Source organism: Oreochromis aureus, linkage group 10, assembly GCF_013358895.1.
Source record: "Oreochromis aureus strain Israel breed Guangdong linkage group 10, ZZ_aureus, whole genome shotgun sequence".
In the NCBI taxonomy this organism is placed as follows: Eukaryota; Metazoa; Chordata; class Actinopteri; order Cichliformes; family Cichlidae; genus Oreochromis; species Oreochromis aureus.
The window spans coordinates 9,668,549-9,695,075 of record NC_052951.1 but is presented as its reverse complement, the minus strand read 5'-3'; the positions used below and the strand labels follow the sequence as shown (position 1 = coordinate 9,695,075).

The following is a 26,527-nucleotide window of genomic DNA, read 5'->3' as shown; positions in this document are numbered from 1 at the left end:
AGATGCAGTGCAGCTCAACTCAGGCATGTAGTGCTCAACAGCTCACCCACCAAGGTTGGAACTATGCAGCTACCCATCCAGAATTAACAAACTCTTTCTCTACATCTTGCAGTGCGCTTCTCTTTTTTTCCTTTTTTTTTTTATATCTGTAGAACTGTCAGTCACAACCTCCATCTTCCCTCATACATAATTATATATTCTTTCCTCTAACCTATTTAGCAGCAAGGGGATCACTGAGCTTATTACTAATTCATGCATACTCCTCAAACAAAGAAAAGTACACACGGTCTAAGGTAGAATTTGTTCAGCTGGAACTGCTTACAATGGAATGTCTTCTTTTTGTTAAATATTGCTCTAAGATGGATTGGTCATAGATAGGATCGTGAATGCAAGGTAATACTATGATGAGCATTTCATTTTGATAAAACCTCAAGCCCCGGCTAATGAAGTTGTTACTACATGCTGCGCTCTGCCATTTATGAATTTGCTCAGAAACAATTCATTATTACAGATCGTTCTGCTGATCAATTAAATGATAAGGAAACAAAGAAAACTGTTTGCTTCGCAATAATTCTGACTGCTTGCATAGGATGAAGACAAATCAGCTAATGGAAAATGCTATAGTGAAGAAAGCCTTCCTTAAAATTGAAAGATATTGAAGCCTACCCTTATGTGATAGCCTAGCTCATTATGCTTTGCCCCTATCTCTTAGCACCCAGAATATGAAGGGGTAGTTTAATACCTACACCAAATGGCTGACAAGGTGGATAAGACTCCTCAAGGTCTTGCATGCACCACAGGAAGATTCTTGTGCTTACAGGATAAATCATAGCCTTTTGAATTTCGTTTTCGAAGGGAATGTAGAGTCTACTCACCTTCATGCAGTAATATTTTTGGCTTTTGTTGAGCCAGAAGTGGTGCAGAGCAGTGACATAGGAGCGAAGGTTCCCATAGGATTCAGTCCATTAAGCCGATGGGGGCAGAGATGTGATTCCAGATATTGGAAACTCAACAGTAATCTATCTGGCTGCACCTCGCACATCCATGAATAGTTTTCAGCAGACTTTTACTGATGAAATTTGTCAATTTTCACAGGCCTTATCCTTTTCAAAAGGAGTGGCACTTATCACACTGACACACAATCAGTTAAAGCATGTGATATTAATGTGGCTGTCAAATCACCAGCCACAGCTGTGAAACAGGTCACATGAGTACAAATACACATTATGTGTATTTGCCACCTGATGTTCATTTTCCCATATATATGTAGACATTATAACTAAACATGTTGCTGCAGTCTATTTGTTAAATGATGGAAGACAGGCTTTGATAAATCTGGCATTTAATACAGTCCAAAACAATAACCCCAAATACCATAACAGTTTCCTTAGTATGCTCTCAAACTCTCTGTTACAAGTAAATAGAAACTTCACCTAGAGGCACATGAAGGGTAGTTACATAAACATTTGATCTGCCCAAAGTTTGGTTTACCCTGAGTGGAGCATTGATATCTCAGAATTAAACCCCAACAAATCAAGCTTTTGAAATATTTGACTGGTGAACCGATAAACAGTTGTTAGTCCTTAGCTGTCACTGCTTGCATGATAAACCTAACAAAAAAGGGACTTTCAGCATTATGGTTTAATTTTTAAGATTATTAGCACCTTATTACCTGACTAGAGCACTTTGCTTTCAGGGTCGTGGCTTACTTGTGGTTCTCAGGGTATTTAAAAGCAGAATAGGAGGCAGAGTCTTTTCAACTTTAAGGCCCCTCCTCAGTGGAACCTCTCTACTTTCAAGATTAGGCTTAAAACTTTTTTTTTTTTGATAAAGCTTATAATTAGGTCTTGATTAGGTGATCCTGAATCCTCCCTTAGTTACCCTGCAATAAGCCTAGGATGGCGGAGGCTTCACATGATGCTCTAAGCTGTTCACCTCTGTAGATACACATTTAATCATTAGTTATTATTAAACTCTGGCTTTTTTCCGCAGTGTGTCTTTTGTCCTGTCTCCCTCCCCTTATCCCCATCTGGTTGAAGGAGATGGCTTCCCTTCCAGAGCCTGATCCTTCCTGTTAAAAGGGAGTTTTTCCTTCCCATTGTCACATACGGACTCACAAATACATTCCCACCTACAAGCAATTCATAATTTCCAAGTCACCTAAAGTGCATGTCATTGGACTGTAGAGGGAGGTATATAACCCAAAGGGAAAACATGCAAACTCACTTCAAGCCTGAGGCCTCCTTGCTGTTTGGTGACAGTGTTTACCACTTACTGCTTGCGCTTTTTTAGCAAAGTACACTTTTTACACATTGCTCACCCTGTGGATTTCATTCAGAGATGCAGAAATAATTTATTTACACATAGCCTCTAATATAAAGAATTTAGGGGGGGAAAGCGCATTATTAATGTGTGGCTGCTCAAGGCTCATGGTGTCAGTCTGAAAGACGATTCTCCTGCTGCTGTGTGCATTAGACTGTCTATTGAGCACACTTTGAATGCAGCTCTGTTTATGCACATCACTGCTTCCAGGAGATGTGTGATGCTGAAATGCACAATGATTAATCTTCACTCCAAACATGGCAATAATTACAATGAACATTAAGCACAATTAAACATTTGTACACAAAAATATATTAAAAAAAAAGGTTTGATTTTATGGTAGCAGATGTTATATAGTCAAAATATTATGTATATTCAATATCTATGAGTCAAAGTATGTAATGACAAGAAGATATATAAGAAATGACAACTAGGTAGACATACTGTAAGCCAAGTAATAATTTGCTGAGGGACTGGACGCTCCAGTGGGTGTGTTGTTCCACAGCGTCTCATCAATTACATTCCCTGAGAGAAAACACCCGGCTGTTTTCTGTTTCTTCGGATGCTGGGTTTAATGGTGCTTTTCTCAAATGCCTTTGCCAGCCAGTAATTGGTGCAACTTAACAATAATAAGTGCAGTCTTTGTAGTGCAGAGAGCACAGGCTGAATACTGCTTTATTAACTATAAAAAGACAGCTTACGTATCATGATTGACAACTTTGTTTTTTGTCTTTTGACATTCACTGCCCTCATAGTTTTGCGCCGTAAATGAATGAAAAAAGACCACAAATCATTACAGGATGGAGTTGTTATGAAAAGATAATATTTGATCACTTTCTACTGTTTTTGAAATTTTCATTTCAAAGCATCTGAGCGCTTACCTAGAAGATTAGAAGATTTACTAATTGGCAGTTAAAGGAAACCTGTTCATTGGTTTTGGCATATAAAACCTACAGTATTTTTTAATAGCCAATTACAGAGCTGATTTAAATCTTTGTTGTCATTTTCCCACTTGGGCTTTCTGACTAAGATTGTATGAACTCACCAATGGGTTAATAAACCAGTTTCACAATTGCAGATTACATCTAAAATACATTTAGTGTAATATCTGCCCAGTGAATATATTTATGATGCCATGATTTTAGTGAATTCTGTCTTTTAACGGTTTCTCTCTAGATTCCAGTTGTGCAATAAAGAAGCTGTACAGAACAGGGTACAGTTTGTTTGCATTGCCTGTGTGTATGCCGCAAGGGTGTTGGTTGTTTTTCCTAATCCAGAAGATTGAGACAGGATTGTCAGTTTCCTTACGCCATGTACCTAGAGAATTTGAGTTGGCATCCATGTCTGTGCTTCCATCTGTCAGTCATTTATTGCATGTCTTACACTTATGACCTTTATTCTTACAGATACGTGGCACAGATGCTGCCGTGTCTCTTTCTCTCGCTTCTTCTCCTGACCACAGACAATCGGGTCTGGCACATGGCGTCGTATGCAGATCAGACTGTAAAGTCAGTGCAACTGGCTCCAGCATGTCAGCAACAGAGAAGTGCAGCACTTGCACAGTCAGCCTCTCAAAGCAGTCATTTTCACAGACATTTAAAGGGTTATTATGATGCTTGAAGGAAGAGAACCATCCCTCTGTTGAGCACAGTATTTCATCAGAGGGAGCACTCACCAGTGAGTGATAGTGTGTCAGTTAGAAGCCGTGATTGACAGATTATGAAAGCATGAACAAATATGATTTGATAAAATCAGAGGAAACATTGGACTAGAAAATCAAATAGGTATTATCCTTCTTTATATGAAGAGCATCTGAGCTAACTGTACTGATGCACGTCATATGTAGCGTGTGTTTACTTTTTGCCTTTACTGCCAGGCTTAAAAGGATTTACTTAGTATTCACACTATAATTAGAGGAAGAAAGAGTGGAAGGAAAGCAACTGATGAATCAACAATAGATGGTTCAGAGAGCAAGTGCGGCTCAGATTTGTTTGTCGCTTTATTCAGTCATAGTTAGAGACAGGTTTGCAGACATTCAAAGAGAATTCACTTTAGATGTTCCTGTTATAATACTACAAAAACATTACACTAATTTCAGAAGAAAGTGAAAGCTGAGCAGAGCATTAGCTGTCATTTTTTTGTTATTAGAATAGTGCGACTTCATAGCTTACAGCATCCTTTTTTAAAAAAAAATTGGTATCTCCTACATAGTTTAATTCAACCCGACACATCAGTGCTGTTTACACTGAAATTATTTGTCTTTTAATAATTTAATATTAACAAATGAAAAAAAATATAATACTAGGTAAATAAAAATTGTACGCCACTCCTGTCGTGCACCCCTGTTTTCTTTTAGAGGTATGATTCCTGTCAGCACAGATGTGTGTAACATTCATGATCAAAGGTTAAGGAAAAAAAATACATTGCAGTGATCTGGTGTTAGATTGCAGCATGGCCAGTGATATTTAGTGAAAAGGCTGTATGATGCACCACAAAGACTGCTTTTAGAGCCTCGCTCCAGGGCTCACGGATTCGCGGCTTATCATGTCGAAAAGTGAGCGTCAGGCCAGGCTGCTGCCTTTAGCCTACTTGGCAGCCTGGTGGCTGTTGCTCATCTGTCCCCAAGCCAGTGTGAGCACATCACCGATCTGGACCAGGATTAAAGGACCTAATACTAACAGCTGTGCTGAGATTAGCCGTGTCAGTATTTACAGTTATTTTGTCAAGCAGTGCACCATACGCTCTGCTCAAATAACGAACTGTGATTTTTGATTTTCCTGGTCTGTTTTGTTTTACATTCTTGCCGCTGGATTCATCGTGAAAAATGACATGTGCTTTTTTGTGTTTAGGGAGGGATATGCGGAGGGATTCGGGGAGCATGGTTTGATGGAGATAGACGGGTTAGATTGCTGTGAAACAGAATAATGCCTGGTTACGTGGATAAACAGAACTTTCTGAAGAGTTGAAAGACGCCAACTCCTTTGTTTTGTTTTGCAAAAATGTACCACAGATGGAGAATGTGAGGGGAAAAATAGAAGACAGAGGATGAAGAGAGACATGAAATTGAAATGTGGATGTCAGCAGCAAGAATATGTTGATGAACGGAGCAGATTTGTCTTATGTGTGTGTGAGAGAAAGATAGGAGTTAGGTGTGATTATGTTTGCACATGTACCTTCCTGTGTGTGGATGAATATGCTTGTGTGTGTGTTCATGCAGGAAAGGACGCTCTCTCTCAGCTGAGACTGATCACCCCATGATGGGCTATCACTGGAAGATTGGTCTGATTCTCCATACCTATCTCTCTATGGAAATGTCATATATGAAAAATTGATGCCATTTTCTGAAGTGGCACCAAAGTCTTTTGTCTCATAGATAGTGCTTTTTAATCTGCTTTATGTGATGGAGGACATACAGAGGGATCATAGGAAGGTACTGCAGGTAGCAGGTATGGATCAGCCACCAACACTTGCTCCCTTCCAGTCGCTGTGTACATACAGAGTATGTACCTGGTGACCTGGGGCTTACCAGAAGGTGTACATAGATGTGATTAACTGCAGTTTGTGGTGAATAATCTCCCAAACTGCTCAAGGGAGTATTTGTATCCAGGCTAGTTGGCTGTGGGAGAAGTTTAAGAATTACTAGGAGATATAACTGGACTCTTATCCTTCCTTGTGCATTTGGGATTTTCACTTTGAAATGCTAAATGAGGTTTTGACTAATACATCAGCATTGTGGGCAGCCAGTTTTAGCTCATCAGCTCTATTGAATCAGTGTAAATGTTAGATGTTAGGTGTGATTGTGTTTGTAACAAGGAATGAAAAATAAGTTGAATTTTGTCCTGTTAAGTTGATTTTTTTTAAATTGATGATTTGTTAAATTGCTTATCTATATTCTAGTCAAAACTCTTAGCTGCTAAGAAATAAGTTTAGGCTTGCTCATGGTGACCCATTTTTATAAGAAATTATTTTTCTATTATTATTTTTTACTATGATTTTTATTATTATTATTTTTAATGAGGGCATTGAATTGCTAATACGGTTCTGTGCCTTGTTGAAAACTTGAAGCCCGTAGAAGAGGGTCCTATGTGGCTATATAGTATTGATAACTCGCTTATTGTAAGTTAAAGAGCTTAGCTGCTAGCTTTCTGCTAAGTTTCTCTTGGCTAATTTGAGACACTGAATTCATCTTCTGTCCCATGTTTGTGGTGTTTTGGGAGAATCTTTAATATAAAAGTGTAGTGCACATTTTTGGTTTTTGTTTCTAACTAGCAGATATCTGTGTCCGTATATTGCATCCATTCAGTCTGTGGCTACAGTTTGCTAACCAAGCTAAGTCCCATTAGCTTATGACTTGGCACTTTACTCTCTTGTCCAAATCTGACTCCAAAAATTCAAATGGCCATAGCCGAAACATTACAGTTTATGTATTCAGATTCAGAGATGAGAACTCAGAGACCTGAATGAGATGGTAGGTAGGTACATTTTTTACAGGCTATCAGTTTATATTCTGTTAGCCTGTTATATATCCATGTAATCAACACGGACATATAGCACCCTTCATATATATTTGATTAATTCAGTTAATTTTCTCATTTAGAGATCAAAGGTCAAATCCGTGCAATCAAAGTAACAAAACCTCCCATATATCATCAGTTAATGTGTTTGAATGAGATTATCATATTAATTAGTTTTCTTTTTTGTGTTGAATGACAGCTGTAGTTGAGGAGCTGTGCCCTACATAGTTGTTCCAATAATTTACTCAAATTCAATCACATATTTCTATATATAGGCTACTACTACTATCTCTGGTGGACATCATTGTGCAGGTGCTTAGATCATGGCATCTCAGCTGGATTTTTCTGTTTCTGATATTCTCTGACATTAGTTCAGTTTTTCCCACATAACTCAGTTTGGAAACTGCATATATTCTACTGGTGTAAATGGCAGACAGTGAACATTCCCAAAGCTCAGACAAGGGTGTAGTGATCAGAAAAGTGAAGAGAAAAAAGTGGTTGCTAGAAAAGATCAAGCCTTTTTAACTTTTAAAAGTCTGCAATAGCTTTTCTTTTTACCCTGTGCAGTACTGTGATGATAACAACAACGATGAATATAAAACACAGCAGGGTGCATAAATTCAGTTAGATATAACTAGTGCCTGCAAGTAAGGTTTCTTCCCCTTGGTGACCACTGCTTTAGTGAAACAAGGCGAATAAAATGCGAGATTCTGATCCCTGACTCATTTTTCAGCTCATGTTGTACTTCTTCAAAATATTGCTCTAAGGGTCTATGACACCCGTGGTTTTTGAGAAAAAATATTGTGATTGACCTTTTATATATCTTGCTTTCTTCCATTTTGTTCTCTCCTTACTTTTCTTTTTTCTCCAATAACTAACAGTGAAGTATCAAGGCAGGTTTCTTCATCTTTAGATACCAAATAGAAAGATAGAACACTGGGAAGAATGGGTTGGAATTAAGTCTCCATAAATGCAAATTCACAAACTAAGGCCACACACAAATGTTTGAACACTGTTGTACAAACAACAGTGCATGTGGATTTAGCAGTTTATATAGATGAAATTGAAACTGTGAATCTGGAGAGAAGGGAGAAGCAGATTTACATAGGTTACTCTTAGAGATAAAGGAATGTGTTCTTGTGAAGAAATTCATACAGACAGGAGTAATTAATTATAGATGTGTAAATGTGGTCTGAGGGAATGCCGTTACAGTAACTAGAGGCAAAGCAAGTGAGAGATGAGGGAGTGGGTAATGGGAGGAGGGGTGATTCCTCCTATACCATCCACAACTTCAATTTACTTTACACGACAAGAGAACGGAGTTTAATTAAACATGACAATGGTATAGGGCATTTATTCTTAACCCTTCACGGTGGTTGACTGGTTCCTAACTCAAAGGCCAAAGATTTCATAATGACTGTTTTTATAGCGTGAGGTGTAAACTCTCACTCAAACGTTCCGTGGAAAGAAAGGTTACGAGTAAAGATATGGGTAAAATGTGCCCTGTGGTCGTGTGTGTCACATATCTGGCTGAAAAGGGGGAAAGAGTAAAATGTCCTTTTATGGTTAATAATGACGCTAAGAAGGAGCATTTTAAACAAAACAGCGATTCAAAATAGCATTCACTAAATTCTGCCTGTGCTAGCTAAAGTCAAAGTAAAAACTAAATTGCAACTAAAACTCTGCTAAATTTTTGTGTTGCCACAGGCGTACACACATTTCACCGTTCATCTATTTTCAGCTCTCGTATTGACACTAATTGGTGTTGACACTAATGATGCCAAAAAAGCAAAGCAAAGCGGTGCTAGGGCTGTCTGAATATACTTTTGAAGGCTGCTGACCTCAGTTACTATGCACCTCCTGGTCTTCCCCCTCTATATTAATGTTGCGAGAATGGAAATAAAATTGGGTCATAATTGGACTTAATAGTAATGTGCACTAATAAGTATAGATTAATTAAATAAAGATTTTCACATACATATTTAAGGAGCTGTCAGGAATACAAATTATACTTGGAAAGTGTGTAGAGATACCAATAAGGCTTCAAGCCAATGCAGTCTGTTATTTTCTGCTACATTTGATGTCATCGATACTCTTATACCTTGCAATTATGGCAGAAATTCAAATGTATATAGTTCTATATTCAGGCTCCCGTGTTGTTTATATAAAGAAGGGGGGCTTAATTTACTCATGTTGTGTCTTCCTGTTGGGAAGCCAGATTTATAATAGGTAATGTACGTTTGTACTGGGCTGTTAGCCTCAGGGGACATTGTGTAAATGTTCCTCATCTCCCTGCTGATCTTAGTCCTGACTGATTACTGATGACTTTTTTAGGGCACAGACATGCTAAGTTGTTTATTTATTCAAAAAAATGCCCGATGCAAATAGCCTTCTTGACTCCATGTTCCCTGTCCCTGTTCCCTGAGTGCGTGTCGGCATAACTGTCTTGGTTTCTGTTTCTATCTCTTGAACAGTGATGATGTGTTGTGGTCATCAGCACAGTTTGTGATATAGGAACAGGGCAGCTGTTTTTCTGTTTGTTTATGTGTATATGTGCGTGTATGTCAGTGTAGATATTATGCATGTGACAGATATGGGACATCCTTGACTGCTGCTGAGAACATGACATGTCCCTACAGGCTATCTTGTTCAAAAAAAAAAACCTCAAGCAAACTTGAAAAAGAAAACAAAAATGTAGTAGACCTCTGTCACAAGAAATGGCACGGCTGTAGTTTGTTTGTGGACACTGGATCATTGACTGCAAAAAGGCTGTACAATAGTATGATTTTCCTGATGCTCAAATACAATGTATTCAGAGCTGCTATAACCATTTCTATAAAAAAAGGCTGATATGCTGTTTAAACCTGAATGTATAATATGTTGACTGTATGTGTCAAGCTTTGTCTACATGAAGCACCTCATTTCTTCACCGCATCTGTGAGTCCCAAATGGAAATCCAGCCATCTGTTACACACAACAACTCAGATGTTACTATCTTCATCTTTCCTCACTAGTCATATACTTTGTACACATATTCGTTTTCTTTTTGCTCCTGAGGTATAGCGCTGCTATCACAGCAGTATATATAACATTGACTCATAAAGGCACTCTAAACACTATATGTTGGGAAATGAGACAGAATTCTTCCTGTGTTAATTTGCTTGTAATTTAAATATACACAGTCACCATCTGTCACTGTGTATACTGTACAAATGCCTTTTATGATTAATTACCGCTCTGAAATGACTCGACTAGCAGGTCCACAATGATTTTTAAAAAATGCAATCTGCATTTTCTTACATTGACCTGAAAGATCTTTCTCAGATATTTTAAATACGCAGAATAAACCTCCCAGTTTACATATCTACATCATTACCTCACCTATCTAACTATCTAATTGAGCTGCTCTGGGCTAACTTTTTCTTAATAAAATCAATTTTATTAGTTATGGATTCATGACTAATAAAAGCTAAATGCATTTCTAAACAGCTTTCAGTGCAGCTGCTGTTTCTAAATTGTATATTTGAACTCATCTAGTGGTCTGGTATTGTGGGTATAGTAGGTATTTACCTAACAATATAAAGCACTTTGAGGTGTCTGTTGTGATTTGCCACTATATTAATAAAATTGAATTGAACTGATTTGTGCACCATGAAAAAGGTTATCCGCACTAAATTCTACTGTATCTTCTCGAGGAGTTTAAAAGAGAACATTCAGCCACCTAAGGTTAATGGACAGCCACTCTCATTAGTCAGACTTGTCTGTGTGAACATTACTTTGTGGGTTTCAAGTGAACATTATCAACCTCACCTATATCAGAGACATTATAAGGACTTTGGCTAAATATAGAATGGCTGCGCTGCAATCCTTTTAGTATCCCGGCACACCTTTTAATTTATTAGCATGCTATGTGAGCCCTGAAATTAGCAAAATATCTCAGTAGTTTTATAGATAGGTGTAGCTAAAATACAAATATCAACATTGCATTTTGTTTTCAGAAGGGATGCATTATGACTAATATTAAGCTGATGTGCATTGTTGGAGATAGACTCTGCAGTAAATGTATGCATGCCTAATGGGTACATGAGACAGCAGTAGTACCAGATAATGCAGCGTCTAATAAATGCCCTGTCTGTATAGAGCAAGGCATGTTTTGAAACATCACCTGCTGTAAGGCAATAAATACTGCTTTAAATCCATGTACTTGTGACAAAATGGAGATGATTTTCTATTTCTGAGTCATCTGGGCAGCTTGCAAACTGAGCAACATGCATCCAGTGCTCAAGTGGGATCTTCACAGATTTGATGTGCTGGTGAAATGCTGTAATGAAATTCAGCTGTAGAGTGAGCCTGTGGAGAGTCTCAAGAAATCAAAACAGTGAGATGGAATATCTCAGAATTTACAACTGCCACATTACCACCCTTTTTCTGTTAATCATAGAATGAGCCTCTGTATAGTTATTTGTATTCAGATACTTCTACCTTGTCACATATTTTTACCACCCATTGTGCCACGAAATGAAGCCCATTTACAAGTCACTCTCCTTCTGATTTGATAAATGTAACTGGCAAATGAGTGAGTCCTCTGAATGCCTTGTTTGAATAATTGAGCAGTACTCAATCAGACAACATTAGGCAGTGGTGGCAGCCCACCATCTGAAATAATTACCATCTGACAACAGCCTACGCATGGATGCTGCCTCCACAGGGGTTCCACATTTAAGATCAACAGATTAACATCACCTTAACCTTATTCCTCGCATAAGTTTGAGTTTAGCACTCACAGAAACCTGCCTAGACCTCTCAGTGGGTGTCAGTAATATCTGTATAGAAATGTTCGTTCCTTGCACAAAGAATAAGTGAGCATGCGAAATTCAGGAAACATACAGAAAGACCAATTTTCTTCTTTCTGCCTCATGTAAGTTAGGGAATCAGAATCCTTTGAAATAGACAGGACGAGTCTGTGTACTGTGACAATCTTATTTCTCCTGTATAAGAAAACAGATTTACTTCAGTGTATGAGAGAGAAAGCAGTAGTCAGACTGCTGGGCTTTATTATTTTGCTTTATGTATAGTCTGATAATGTTCACAGACTGGCATTTAAATAGCACTTCTCTGGTTTTACTCATGCACTTTAAGTATCTCACGTCAAAAAGTTTAGAATCAACAATTAACCTAACTTAGATATCTCTGGACTGTGGGAAGGAGCCAGAGTAACTGAACACTGACAGGTGATTGAACCAGGAACCTTCTTACAGTGCAGCAGCAGTGCTAACCACTGCACTACTACGCTGCACCTAAAAGTGCATAATTTGTAACTATGCAGCCTTTATGAATGAGACCAAATTTCAAGTTTGCAGTAGCCCATCATCAAGAAATTGTAAGTTACTCTCTTTCAAAACTATTCAGACAAAACTGATTGTGTGCACCATTCATGGCAAACCAAAGTAAATCAATAGATAAATTGTTATTTTAAATCATGTGTGGCGGCATCACAAGTAAAAATAGCCCAGAGACAATAGGTACAGTGTATCAGAATGTACCTGCTAGTTATATTCAGTTACCACAGAACATTGCTATTAATAATGGGAGTAATTGATACATAGATATTTGCTGCCCAGCTACTGGCACAAAAGCACTACAATGTAATCCATCCATTACACAAATTTACCTCTGCCTCTTCCTCGGTCTCAATATGTTCAAGCAGAAGCCTGGGCCCACTACAGCCTTTTATTATTTCCTGGAAAGTAATATCAAGTGGGTATTAGTTAGAAGGGTGTTTAGTGTTACTGTTTAGATGTACTAATATATTTATTTGATTGATATTTACTTGCATTTGGGGAATTGTCAATATAGATAGATGTTGTAAATTGCTTTGGAAGTGGTTTTTATGTGAATATTGAGCATTTTTGTGTGTGTGCAAGAAACGCTTTCTTTATCTGGTATGCACCAGATAGGATTAAAGTAGAGTAGAGATTATGTTAGTTGCATTATGAATTGGTGTCTGGCTGGAGGGTTTGGCTAGAAATATGTTTTCTTGTGTCTTTTGGAGGAAGAAATAAATGTGCTTCATGTTTCAAAACTCCTCTTGGACTTGTGACCTCCACATTTCGGCTCTTGGCTGCTCGACCAAGCTCACACTGAGACGGGGAGAATTTGGTACTTTAGATTTAGATACTGTATAGCTGCAAGTGGCTGATAATGGATTAGTATCTGACACCAGACATCCTGCCTAGAATATGTTTCTTTTTTATGGTATTGCCAGCATAGTGTGACAGTTATAAACTCCACCATTACATTAAAACAGCAACCTTTGTTTAAGACAGACTGCCTTTTCCCCTGCCTTACTTCTTGTAATTGGGTTTTCACTTCATCTTCAACTAACTGGTTTTCCAGTTATTCCTGTGTGTGTCTGGGTTTCACGGTCTCTTGGGACAAGCTGTTAGAGAAGCATCTCTGATGTGACAAAACAAAAACAGGAAAGCAGTTGTGTGACTGGATGAGTGCAGTGTTGCCTTCATGGAATGGGTCACTAAGCGTATAGTACAACGTGACAGCCAGCTAGGCATATGTCTGTGCCAAAGTAGTGTCTGCGACTGAAGCTCGTTTACTCTAGCTACTGGATGTGATTGACAGTTAGGCCAAAGGGCTGTTGGCTCCTTCCTGATTTGCTTTTTCACTAGAGGTGTCCTCTGGGACTTGGAATTCATGTTACAGTATATCAGCAGAATAGCTTATGGCAGTAATGTGGATGAAAAGCAAACACAGGCTATCATCTAGTGTGGGATATGATAAAGTGCTCTAGTTTTTCATTAATTCATCACACTGAAAATTAGAAACAGCAGAATTTTATTAAACAACAGACAGTTATTTAATTTGAAAACTTCCTTTTATTCATTTATTTATTTTTAATTTTGTAAATCGTCATTGTTGCCATACAGCACACTTTGTAATTTAAAACAGGCCTAGAGCAAGACTTGTTAAATAAATAAATAAATAAAAGACGTCAAACGCTGTTAATGTAAAGAGGCAACAGCTCATTGCATGAACCAGATCATGATATCTATTTTTAACTGTTATTTCAGTGATGGGTTACAGTACTCTCAATCCTGTGGTTAGTTAAAAAAAAAAACTAGCTTTTAAAATGATATGTGGAAAACAACTGTGACAGAACTGGGGAGTTTTTGAAGCATTAACCTTTAACTTAGCAGCAGCTATCACATACATCTGTTCAAAATGCATGGTTTTTACAGGGACTGCTTGACAATCCTTGATGTTTCCGATCCTTTGAACGCACAAAATCAAGAGCAGATATCGCTGCCGTGGATAAATTAAAATGTTGACAAGAGAGGAAGAAAGGAGAATGTGCTCATAAATGGCATTCTAATAAACTACAGGTCCCTAGACAGAAAATTAAAATAAACAAGGCATATTTTTTTAACCACCATACTTCATCCAGGTGTCATAGCATATCATGTCAGTAAATAACTTCAAGTATAACGTGAGCATCTCTGTTAAAGATGTTGTTTTGAAACAAATTTTTATCCTTGGTTCTAAATCTGGCCTTGTTCCTGCTCCCTTTTTATTTCATAGACATCCACCAACAGAGTTTGATCTAATTGGTATCCCCAGTCACTATTTGCACTACCTCTCCTAACTCCTATATGCAGTGTTTCAACTTCTTTCTAAGAAACCAAAGTTTGACCCTGTGTCTGCTGAAAAACTCAGGCCCATTACCAACTGTTGTTGTCATCCAAGGTCTCAGAAAGAGAAAAAAAATCTTTATTCAGTCAAGCTAGTATATTTTATGTCGAGAAATATCACTGACAATGTATGTATGATTATAATGAATTTCATAAAACATTGAAAATCATCAATTTTGTATGAGAAAATGTTCAATAACTGTTTGAATTATTTAAGAGACCGCTGTGCAGCCTTTGATACGGCTTGGTAGTGTTTTAAAGCAAACACAATAATGAATTGGAGAGTGAATATTTTCAATCATCCCAAGGTGCCTAATTTCATCATAGCCATAACACACGGATGCCTAATATCATTTTGAACCATAGTATCTATTTTTCATTGTTAGCAAGTGAGTAAATAGTAAGTTCTGGCTATTAAACTTATGAAGATAGTTATTCCTGTTTTTACTGTGCTGCTTTTGGAGTATTCATAATTCCCAGAATATGAATTTTAATGATTTAGTGACCCAGTGAATTTCAGGCCAGTGTGTACTTTACTATCAAAGTTTTCTAGAAAAATTAGTTTTAAAGCGCCGGGATAATTCATGTTACCCTGAGATTGAACCTGCTGAGTGTGTTTAGTTCTAGGAGGATACTGTGGTGTCCTGTGGTGTCCTAGGCAGTGGGTGAGCTCATGGAATCGGGGTTGTTTTGTGTAGATTCTACTCAAAGGATAACATTGCATTGTAGCAAGATCTCAAGATGAGTTTTTCACCTCACCCAATCAGGTATTTCAATGTTGACCTGATCATTGCTAGTATAGAGTCACATAGACTGATGTCTATGTCCGTATGCCAATGTCTTTTGTGCACTTACCAGAGTGTGGCTCACTTGCTTTATCGGGTACTTTTACACTGAGTGATTCAGCCTCAAGTAGTCAGACTTATTACAGTTTAAATTTTTAATGCATGATCATTTACTTTACTTCTTATCTAGACTTGCCTGTTTGTGTGTCTTTAATAGTTTTGCTTTGCTTTCATGTCTCTTTCTGTGTTTTGGTGTGTCTTTCCTTTGCACATTGTACTGCTAATCCCACCTAGATATATACATGGTGTTACATTTATCTGCAGAGCCCATACATTCAGTATGCCCTCAGAGTGATGGCTGTATTATCGGAGACAGATAGATGGGCGATTGTCTCATGCGGCAGTCTACTTGACAGAATTACCTTGAACTCTTAAATTACAAAAAAAAGTCATAGAGTTCTGTTAGCCTGTGGCAGCTCAATCTTAAAGGTAATTTTTGGTTCACATAATGGAACAGCTGAATCTGAATGAAAATTTAAACTAGTGACCTGAAGTAGATTTTCTTAAAGAAATGGTAACGACCCTTGCTCTCTTTTTTTATATTTCTTAGTGTTGCGTGATGACTTCAGGCAGAATCCACAGGACGTGGTTGTGGCAGTTGGAGAGACTGCCAGTTTTGAGTGTCAGCCACCACGTGGGCATCCCGAACCAACCACCTTCTGGAGGAAAGATAAAACTCGTCTTGACCTCAAGGATGACAGGATCACAGTGGGTTAATTCCCTTGGGGAGGGGACTCCTTTGCTATTTCACGACCTATACACTAAATCACATACTCAGCTACTCACATTAACCCGGAACCGTCACGGGGTAAAGGACTTTGTATTGAACCGGTTCATTCTAGTTACAGGTGCCTTTTCTTCCTCAGGTCCGTGGAGGAAAGCTGACCATCTCAAATACCAAGAAGAGTGATTCAGGGATTTATGTGTGCGTGGCAGCCAACATGGTTGGGGAGAGAGATAGTGAAAAAGCTCAGCTCTCAGTTTTTGGTAAGAAGTCTGACATGCACATATGCTCGGTTCAGAAAATAATATATCATAGCTTTTTTTTTTTTTTTGGCACCTACATCATTTAATTAGTATATCAAAAGTAAATTTCGCCTCTGTATTATCTTTCCTGCCGACATCCAGAAAGACCAGTGTTTGTGCAACGGCCAGTGAACCAGGTGGTCTTAGTTGACGAGAGCGTAGAGTTCAGGTGTCAAGTCCACGGTGACCCGCCGCCTGCGCTGCGATGGAAAAAAGAGGATGTGGATATTCCTCGTGGCAGGTGAGGACTGTGACTGAATGTGTTTAGTGCACGTCTGTGTGCCATGTGCGCGTTCGTGTTTGTGTGAATGTGTATTGATGCTAAAACGATAATAGATAAATGTTTGAGCAGAGCTAATGAGTCCCATCAGAAAAAGAAGTTTTAACATACTGTAATACTCATGGGAGACTTTAATTAGTCTGTCAAAAAATAATTTATTAGCTGCAGAGAATCTCATTTTTTTGCTGTTTGAACTCCTCGGCCAAAAAACAGATGAATGTCTGTCCTTGTGTTCTTTTTACTAATGCCAGCTTTGTACAATTCAATTGTGGCACAAAAGGCACTAAAAGAGATGGAAACATAATAGGATCCTATATACTGTCTATAGTATAAAGGAAACGAACTACAATAGCCTAGTAACTGGATATTCAGCTGTAATGGTGTTTATTTAATCATGTCATGTTTTAATCCAGTTTATGGTAATTTTGCAATGGATTGCATTATAATATGTAGTGTTCCTGCGATTTGTTCCACACATTTAGACCACATCATATGCATATGCGAATTGCGGGTATCCCATAAGAATGCTCATTTTTAAAAATTATTATTAGCCTATCATTGTTTGTCTCATGCTTTATATGGTTTAAATATATGATCTCTGTATAAAAACAGTGTGATTCAGTCACTACATTTTTCTAACTGAAGTTTGAAATCTGAAGACTGATAAATTGTCATTGTCTGAAGTATGTAACTTACATCAGCTCGTAATTTCAGGCATTTTTCAAGGACTTTACAAGATGTGATATGAATCAGATTTTTATCACAAACTGTAACAGACAATTACATTTAATTAAATTAAAAAACAACCATGGCAAGCATTCTGTCTGAACTATTTCATTATAAATATTATCAGCCTATCAGCCAGTACAGCACTACGTAAACTGCAATTATGCTAATTGCAACAGCAGTCTATAGTTATGACTGTTTAACTAGTTTATTTGTTTCTCTGAACTGCTTCTGAAATTCAATTTTGCAGCTGTAATGCAAAATTAATTATAGGTTTTGTTCTTGGAGATGTTTTCAATTTCTTTTGGAGCTGCTTCGAAATTAATCAGCTATATTAGTTAATTAGAGCATTGAAGGGTATGCTTTCCTTAGCTGAAACATAGTAGTTCATCTTTTTTATACAAAAATGCGATTATTCATGTCGAAATGAATGCTGATTAATGGCATTATTTTAAAAAAGAAATAAACATGGTGCAAGCCATTAACACGCTATAAAGTGCCTCTGTGTTAGATTATATTTTGAGGTAGACTATAACAACTGATTGCCGCCCTATGTCTGGCAGTCTGTCTGCTTACCTATGTTATGGCCTGTACCTCAGTACCCCCTGACTCCAGAAACATGTCCTACTTTCAGGCCTACCTCGCCTCACTTCCCTCCTTCAACTTCTTTTATTCTTTTCCGAAACCCACCAGCCTCCTGGGAAGTCTGTATCTGGGTCAGGGATGTGCTGTGAATGGAGTCCTCACCAGACTCTGGACAGACCCCACAACTCCCATCGATATTCCGCACACACCCTTTGGAAGAGCTATTTCTGATGTGACTTTTTCTCACCCCTTGTGCCATTTCTCTGCTCGACTTGTCTCCCATCTTTGAATCAGTATGGCTGGCTAGACAATTTCACAGGATCGCTCAAGCCAAAAGGGACCCGAGAGAGGGAGTGCCCGACTCCTTGCTCCTTTACTCATTCTGTCTGTAGCCCCTATGAGGCACTTATCTAAACTCTGGTAGCTTAGATGTTCCTCTCACTCCAACTTCAGTGATGCTGACTTACAGTATGCTGCACTGGTGGATACACACTGATGCATGGAACATCTCTATGAATTAGTCATTTCTTACTGCTCAGCTCATTCATCATACTCTGTTTGTCAGACTATGCCACTCCCTTATTCTCAGACTGTTTGTCTATCTCTTCCTCTCTCTCTCTCTCTCTCTCTCTCTGTCTTTCTGTCTTTTTTCGTTGCTCTCTTCCACACTCATACACTTAGGCACACACACACACGGCATAGTAAGTATACTGCACAGCCCACACCACAGTGGGTGGTTCGTCATTATAAATATTGAAAAAGTGGAACAGTCAGGGTTCCAGCTGAAAGCACCTTTCATTTTGCCATGCATTCATCGCAGTATAATTACTTCCCTTTTTCTAGCACTGTAGAAATTGCCTTAGAAAATCTGCCTTTAATGTATCAAAAAAAGACACAACCCTTTTAAAGCTTCCATCTGAAACATCACACGGTAGTTTATACAACAGCGATTTGATATCATTGTTTGTTTGTTGTTTTTACACTACACTTTAAAAGTGATATTTTTAATTTGCATATAACCGTTATCATGCATCCAGCTTTATTAAATCAGCTGGGGATGTTACTTGACTTGCTGTCACTGTTCCTCTCTGTCACCAGGTATGACATTAGATATGAAAAAGACGACTTCCTTTTGAGGATAAAGAAAGCATCAGTGAGTGATCAGGGAACCTTCACCTGCCTCGCTGAGAACCGTGTGGGTAAAGCAGAGGCCTCCGCCTATCTGACTATCAGAGGTGGGTAACTGGTTGTGGACTCACACTTGGCAAAGCTCATAACCCATCCCTGATACTTTTTTTTTTTTTGTATCTCCCAAAGCAGGCCACAGGACAATCAGTCCTTTATTGCCCACTTTATGAGCATTATTGCCCCCCTGCTGAAAGGCTAGGCCTGGCCTCAGCTTTTCTTTCATACAGTGGGCTGATGTAGTTGATTGCTCTAGATCTCCAGCTAGGCGCCAGATATGAACAATCTTACCAGCTTTAAGTGAACTTTTATGACCTCTCCTGGGGGGCTAATTCTCCATCCAGCCACTCACTCCATATTTACACCTTATCAGTGGGAAGAAGCTGTTTCATATTTGAAAAGCTCAAGCAAAAATTAAGCCAAATTTGGACCAATTACATTATCTCTGTTTTTCGTTTTTGTTCTTTCCTTCTTTTTTTATGTATGAAAAAACATTGTTGACAGAGCTAAAAGGGGATACTCATTTGCATACACTCCACAATTTTGTTCCTGGACTCTACTGATGTAGCTTCACGTGACTCACGCATCAAAATAATCCTTATTTTTCTTGTACTTGTCCTTGGTGTATTTTCTCCACTGCCTAAAATGAGCTGGTTTAGCTCTCCTTCCCCTCACTTTAAGCCAACTTTCTTAACGAAACATAACCAAAAAGCAAGTGCAGCTGATTTGGAATCACCTAAAATTATCTTCTTAACTTCTTAACAACAAATGCATAGAAAACACAGCATAATGTACACAACATATCTCATCTTTAATCAACCTGCCCTCATCAATGATCCATTTCATTTACATGACTTTCGATCTACCAACAGATCTATTAAGTTTGCAAATCTGCTAGTCTTAAAACATAAATCATTAGCGATATAACTGTTCAGCAGTTTTTGCCATCAGTTTCTTATCTCACAAACACCAACAAGGTACTATTTCCTTAAGGTCCACGTCATCACCTGCTTTGGTGACTGATTTTTACCCTCCCTGTCCCTGAGTTTCATGGATGGAATCCCAACTCCATCTCATTCATCTCTGATTTTCATTAATTTCTTTTTTTTTTCTGTCCCCTCTGTTCTACTCCTCTGCTTTCCTTCTCTCTGTGTTGTGTGTAAATCTCACTCACACCATTGTTGTGTCATCAGCTCGCCCCGTTGGTAAGTAAGAGCTGATCCCATTGTGCATGCGCTGCTCTTTGTTTTTAATCACACACCTGTTCAGTATGCATGTACCGTTGTGGCATTCCACAAACGCAACCATCAAACTAATTTTAGACATGCATTATATAGGCTGTTTTAGTCAACCACTGATTTATTCCGGTAGTCCTTAAATTTACCACGTCACTTTAAAAAGAAAAAAAAAAAAGAGTTACAGTTATGTGAGATGTGCCTTATTTAGAAAAAAATGAAGATATATGGGCACTCTAACGAGTTATTATTAAATATCCTGATACTTTGGCAGCTGGATTTAGCTCATTTTAGCTGTATAGCTTTTCAGTGAGTAAGACCCAGTGCATGAATCCCTTTAATTAGCAGCTGGACGTCCAGTTCATGGATTTTACTTTGAAAGTTTAATTGGAGTCCTGATGAAAACACAATCAGAATTCTGTAAAATTGCTTTGCAGTTGTTTTATGGTTTATTTTGCTTTTAAACTCAGAGGCACCTCAGTTTGTGGTGCGTCCCCGTGACCAAATAGTCGCTCAAGGACGAACAGCAACCTTTCCCTGTGAGACCAGAGGAAAACCTCAACCCACTGTCTTCTGGCAAAGAGAAGGGAGCCAGGTAAGGATGGAGACTGTGATTTGAACGATATTTACTTATTTTTATTTTTTTGTAGGATGGTGTACATTTCTCTTTTAGGCTTGCATTCCTATACAGGCATCGATTCCACAACTATCATAATAATTTTTCAAAAAATGGGCAAAATCTGACTAAATGGAACAAGCCAATGGAAAGCAGTGCGGTTCTGTTCCACATGCATATAATGAAGTGGTCATTTATCATCAATCTACACTGGTCTGACTAGCCAATTCACTTAGCAAGAGACAATGTCATGTACTGCATTAGAGTCATTAGACATAATGAAAGCAGGCTAATGTCCTTTCCTGCCCATCAGCTTGTCTGCCTAGGGTGCAGAAATGGACAACGCTGATGCCTCAGTTTTATGACCATGACTTCAGGTTATCACAGTAGAATTAGCACTCTTGTGGTAAACAGCTATTCAGACCTTGTAGGAAAGAGACATTGACCCACTTTTCTAACCGAATTGTACACAGGGGAGTGAATATTCAAGTATATTGAAAGCATGTGTTGATGTTGTTTTGGTCTGAAGAATAATTTTGAAATAATTAATAATACCTATAACTATCAGGAATAGTGCGTATCATCATATTCGACCACTGGGGAGCTAAACACATGACCTGAGCATTGCCAGAACACTCACTCAGTCCACTTAATTACATGAACATGATTAGCTGCTCTTTAACACAGATATCCAATCTAATCATGTCAACAACTCAATGCATTTAGCCTTGTAGACATGGTCAAGATGACCTGCTGAAGTTCAAGCCAGGCTTAAGAATAGGGAAGAAATTAGATTTAAGTGACTTTGCCACGGTTGTTGGTGCCAGACAGGCTGGAATAGCAACAACACCCTGATCTATTGGGATTTTCTTACACAACTGTGTCTAGGATTTACAGAGAATGATCCAAAAATATCCGGTGAGTGGCAGTTCTTTGAGACAAAAAATGCCTTGTTGATGTTAGAGGTCAGAGTGGAATAGCCAGACCACTCCCAGCTGACAAGGAAGGCAACAGTTAGTCAGATAAGGTTGTTTTGTTACAGCTAAATTATGCAGAAGAACATCACTGAATGCACAACATTTTGAATCTTGAAGCAGACTATAGCAGCAGAAGACCACACCAGAGAAACACAAAACAGAGGCTACAATTTTCACGGGCTCAACATTGTCCAATTTTGGATACCACTGGAATTCCATTGTCTGGTCTAATGAGTCTGAATTTCTGCCGGAACAGTTAGATTGTATGGTCCGAATTTGGCATAAATAACATGCAAGCAGGATCCATCCTGCCTTGGCTAAGTGACTCAGGCTGCAGGTGTAATGGTGTGTGAGGTATTCTCTTGGCAAACACTAGGGCCCTAAGTACCAACTGAACATTGTTTAAATGCCACAGCCTACCTGAATCTACTCGCTGACCATGTCGATCCTTTATGACCACAGTATACCCATCTTCTGATGGCTGCCTCCAGCAGGATGCTGGAACATTAAAAAGAGTTCACTGTACTCAAATGGCATCACAAGATCTCAATCCAACAGAGCACTTTTGCAGTATGGTTTAACAGGAGATTTGTGTCATGGATGTGGAGCTGACAAATCTGCATCAACTGTGTGATGCTATCGTGTTAATATGAACCAAACCTTTGCGCTACTAAACAAGTATGTGATCTAGTTTATTTACATGTCTCCCCACTGTCCCTCCCAATAGGATCTGCTTTTTCCCAGTCAGCAAGCACAAGGAGACAGCCGTGTGTCTGTGTCTGTGAATGGAGAGTTGACCATCTCTCCTGTACAGCGCTCAGATGCGGGGTACTACATCTGCCAAGCCCTCACTGTGGCCGGAAGCATCATGGCCAAGGCCCAGCTTGAAGTAGCAGACGGTAAGACGAGAGTATAGCAGACACCTTTCTCACAGAGAGAGAAAATGTTTACCTGTGAAGGAAAATATCTAGTTATGCAATTTATATATACACAGTTTAGCAGGATTAAAGAGCAAATGGGATAAAAGAAACATGAGAGATGTTAAAGAAAACTTTGCTTCCTGAAGTTACAGTGATTTCGCAATGTTGTGCAAAGTATATCGGCATAATAACATCGTGCATAACTTAAGAGTCTCATCGATGTTTATTATTTTGATGGGGCTCATATAGCTTATAACATTACTCAAACACTGAACACCACTGTATCAAAGATAATTTATCTGCCCACACTTACTGGCAAAGATGCATCTGTATCTTCTAAAAGCCAGCCACTGACAATGAACCTTTCCATTTGCACCTTACTTTTTTAAAGACTGAAAACATGTAAAATAAAACGATCTACTTCATGGAGAGACGCAACGCTTTTTTTTTTTGACAAAGCTTTAATGTCAGCATTAAGTGCTGAGCTGCTGCCAGCTGGGAGCTGTTTATGCCCTTCTCCCCATTTGTTTCTTGGCTTTTTCTCCCACACATTATTAAATTAGCATCTGTTGAAGTGTTTTTTTGGAGAGGAAATGACTTCTGTTCTGTCACTCAGAGGAGATGGATAAATATCAAAATGTAAGGTGTAGAGCGCAAGGGATAGGAGAAATTCCTTTGACTGATGGCTGAAAACAAAGATGGATAGAGTTGGCGTGACGCCTGGGATGTTTGGAAGCTTGAATTGTATCGTTTTGTAGCATGCACTAAGCTTGTAAGATCAGCTACCATACTGTATGTGTCCACTAGATAAGGATTTTCTGAAGTGCTGGTTTCTCTAATATGCCATAAATGTTTGAGTGTAAAAGTACTTTATATCTATGTAAGTATAGCTATAACTTTAGCTATGTTTTTTTTAGCTGTGATGTTTGATTGAAGAGTACCAACCTGGACCAGCAGTGTAGAAATTGATATTCTTATGCATAATCAGTAATTAGTGTTTTGATACAGTTCAATAAGTAGCAGCAGGGACTAATACTGGAGAGTGTTCTCTTGCATCCCTGTAACAACCTTGGAAAGCAATATTGTAATTTTTACTTTTGTCACCAAGGTTTGTGAGTATGATTGCATTTTTCACAGAGCAGACTAAATCAGGAACAGCAATATCATATTTTTGTTTATACCATAATCACTTGGGATAATGAGAGCATGCTCTACAGCAAATGTAATATTAGAAAAAGTTTGCTAGAGCGTCTTTTGTTAGATAATACATAAACTAATTTCGTGTTGAACTAGAAAAAGTAATAGTGGCATCTTCCCATTTATTTAATGTTCACATTTACATCTAAGTTAAACCTTAATATATACTTTTTAACAACACAACGTGATAATATTGCCATATATATGCAAACAATTTACCTCTCTGAAAATCACATGCGGTTCTGCTTACTGTACACTATGCTGCACCTAGTTGTACCTGATTTTTCTGCTATTCTGCTTGGGTTGCTGTATTGCTCATTGTCCTGAAGGAGGTGTGATGAAAGATAAGGCAGGGGGAGCCTGCTGTAAACACTTGTGTGAATGGAGACAGCCCTGATAACAGTGGAGAGCAGCAGTGAGGAAATTGGAAGCGAGGGATAGTTACAAGGCCTAGAGAGATTCAACACTACCGAAATTACTGTTTGAGAGTGCAGAGGCTGTTTTCTGGATGATATAACATGCTCTAAAAAGCTTTAAAAGAGATGTATTGTTGTTCTGCTTGGCATGCTAATTCTGAGTTTCGTTCATGTGTGTTTGTGGGGCACTTGCCAAAAGGGTGGAGATAGAGCCATGAGTCACAGTGGAAAGAGAGAGGACAGGCATGAATGTGCTGAGAGGTGTTATAAAGAAGGTATGGTAATTAGCACCACGGGTGAAGCATCGTTAATCCTCACCTAGTAATTAAAACTCAAAGGTGTGATGCAGTGCCATGAACACTCCGCCCTACTGTGGAAAAGGCTCACAAAACAGTCAGTTCCTCTCACAACAAATCCATCAGATTGAACCTTAACTTCTTGGGCATGCAACCACAAATATAATTATTGCAATCACAAATTAACACCTTGTGATAAGGTCATGTATTTTTCCCACAAATCTGATAACTACCAAGAAAACAGTTGCATGTTTCTTGCCAAGACTATGACATTCAAATTACAATGTTAGCAAAACATTCAAATAATAACACCGGATTCTTGATTGTTATACTCAGCGCTGAAGGACCGCCCACCACCAATCATCCGGCAGGGCCCATCCAACCAAACTCAGGCTTTGGGAGGCATGTCCCTACTCAGGTGTCAGGCATCTGGGGACCCAGAGCCTACAATCACTTGGCGGAAGAATGGGGCAAATCTGCTTGGAAAGGACACAAGGTTTTCCCTTCTGGAACATGGCAGCCTTCAGATCCAGAGTACCAGGGTGGGTTATGTTGAAGTAGCGAGCAATGCATTGTATCTGTAATATGTACTGTAGTTTCTTCTGGGGACAGTGGCCTACGAACCACCAAAGAATAGCTCTAATTGCTATATTCCCCATAACTTTGCTTTAAAAAATGATTTAAGTCCAGTTGGAAGAAGTTGATGGGTTAACCATAGATCACCACTAAATTTCCCACTGGTTTGTGGACTCTTATTTTAAAGGTATTTTGTCTTATATTATTGGAAAGAGTAGCAACTGATCCGCCACAAAATAGTTGTGAATCATGCTCAACTTAAGTGTTCGTTTAACTATAAATGAAACTTGTGATTCAGACGTAAGATATATTAAGAAACTACTTGCTGAGTGAAGTTTTTTTTCTTATCTAGACTTCTATATAATTAATCTTGTCTCTAACAAATTAAGTTTCTCCATGCCTGTCATTAGAAAGAATGGAGTTTTAAGAGAATCTTCACTGACCTCACTTTCCAGTTACATCTAACTTTTCTGCTCAGTCTGTGGATGTTTAAAGCATATATAGTAGTGTTTCTTTTTTTCTTTTTCTTTTTTTGTTTTTTTTAAATGCCAGCTGGGCTCCTGGCATTCACTCCATCTTTGTTGCCAGTCAGCTGTTTTCTCAGGTTTTAATCGTTGACTTGGTTTAGTCTAATTAATTTTTAAAAAAGAGATGAACAAACTACCAAAGATATAAAGTGATAAACCACAATTAAAACAAACATTCTGCCAGTTAGCATTACGTACGACCTTTATATTTCCTCATGCCAGATGTGGCAGACGGAATTGAAGTGTCCTTTGCAATAGTTCAATCAGGTCCTCAGGACTAATTAATCAAAACAAAGGACAGTTAATTAATCTTGGAGACAGTGTTTTACCACCAAAATTAAAATGCCCTTGTTATCTTCTCAGCAGCATATCAGTTGAATCTCCTGTTGATTATTGTGCCTGCAATTAATCCCACTGCACATATTTCACATTCCTCTGACCCGCAAATTTTTCGCATATTGTGCAGTGAAATCTTCCTCTTTTGGTGAGAAGGACACTGAAGTGAATGTGAATGGAGTTCATAAACACATAAAAGCAAAACAGCATATTTAGTATATGGGGCTTTTGTTTGTTTTTGCATG

The 26,527-nt window shown here is 38.5% G+C and overlaps 1 protein-coding gene across 1 annotated transcript in view; it reads left to right on the top strand.

Moving 5' to 3' along the window:
- Positions 1–26,527, top strand: part of LOC116313101 (roundabout homolog 2-like) — a 78,777-nt gene that overhangs the window by 28,198 nt on the left and 24,052 nt on the right. The window contains exons 3-10 of the mRNA XM_031730669.2: positions 15,935–16,092; positions 16,251–16,371; positions 16,513–16,651; positions 19,100–19,236; positions 20,380–20,391; positions 20,892–21,016; positions 22,742–22,913; positions 25,180–25,385. Of these exons, the coding sequence (XP_031586529.2) occupies positions 15,935–16,092; positions 16,251–16,371; positions 16,513–16,651; positions 19,100–19,236; positions 20,380–20,391; positions 20,892–21,016; positions 22,742–22,913; positions 25,180–25,385 (1,070 nt within the window). The remainder of the gene's footprint in view (positions 1–15,934; positions 16,093–16,250; positions 16,372–16,512; positions 16,652–19,099; positions 19,237–20,379; positions 20,392–20,891; positions 21,017–22,741; positions 22,914–25,179; positions 25,386–26,527) is intronic.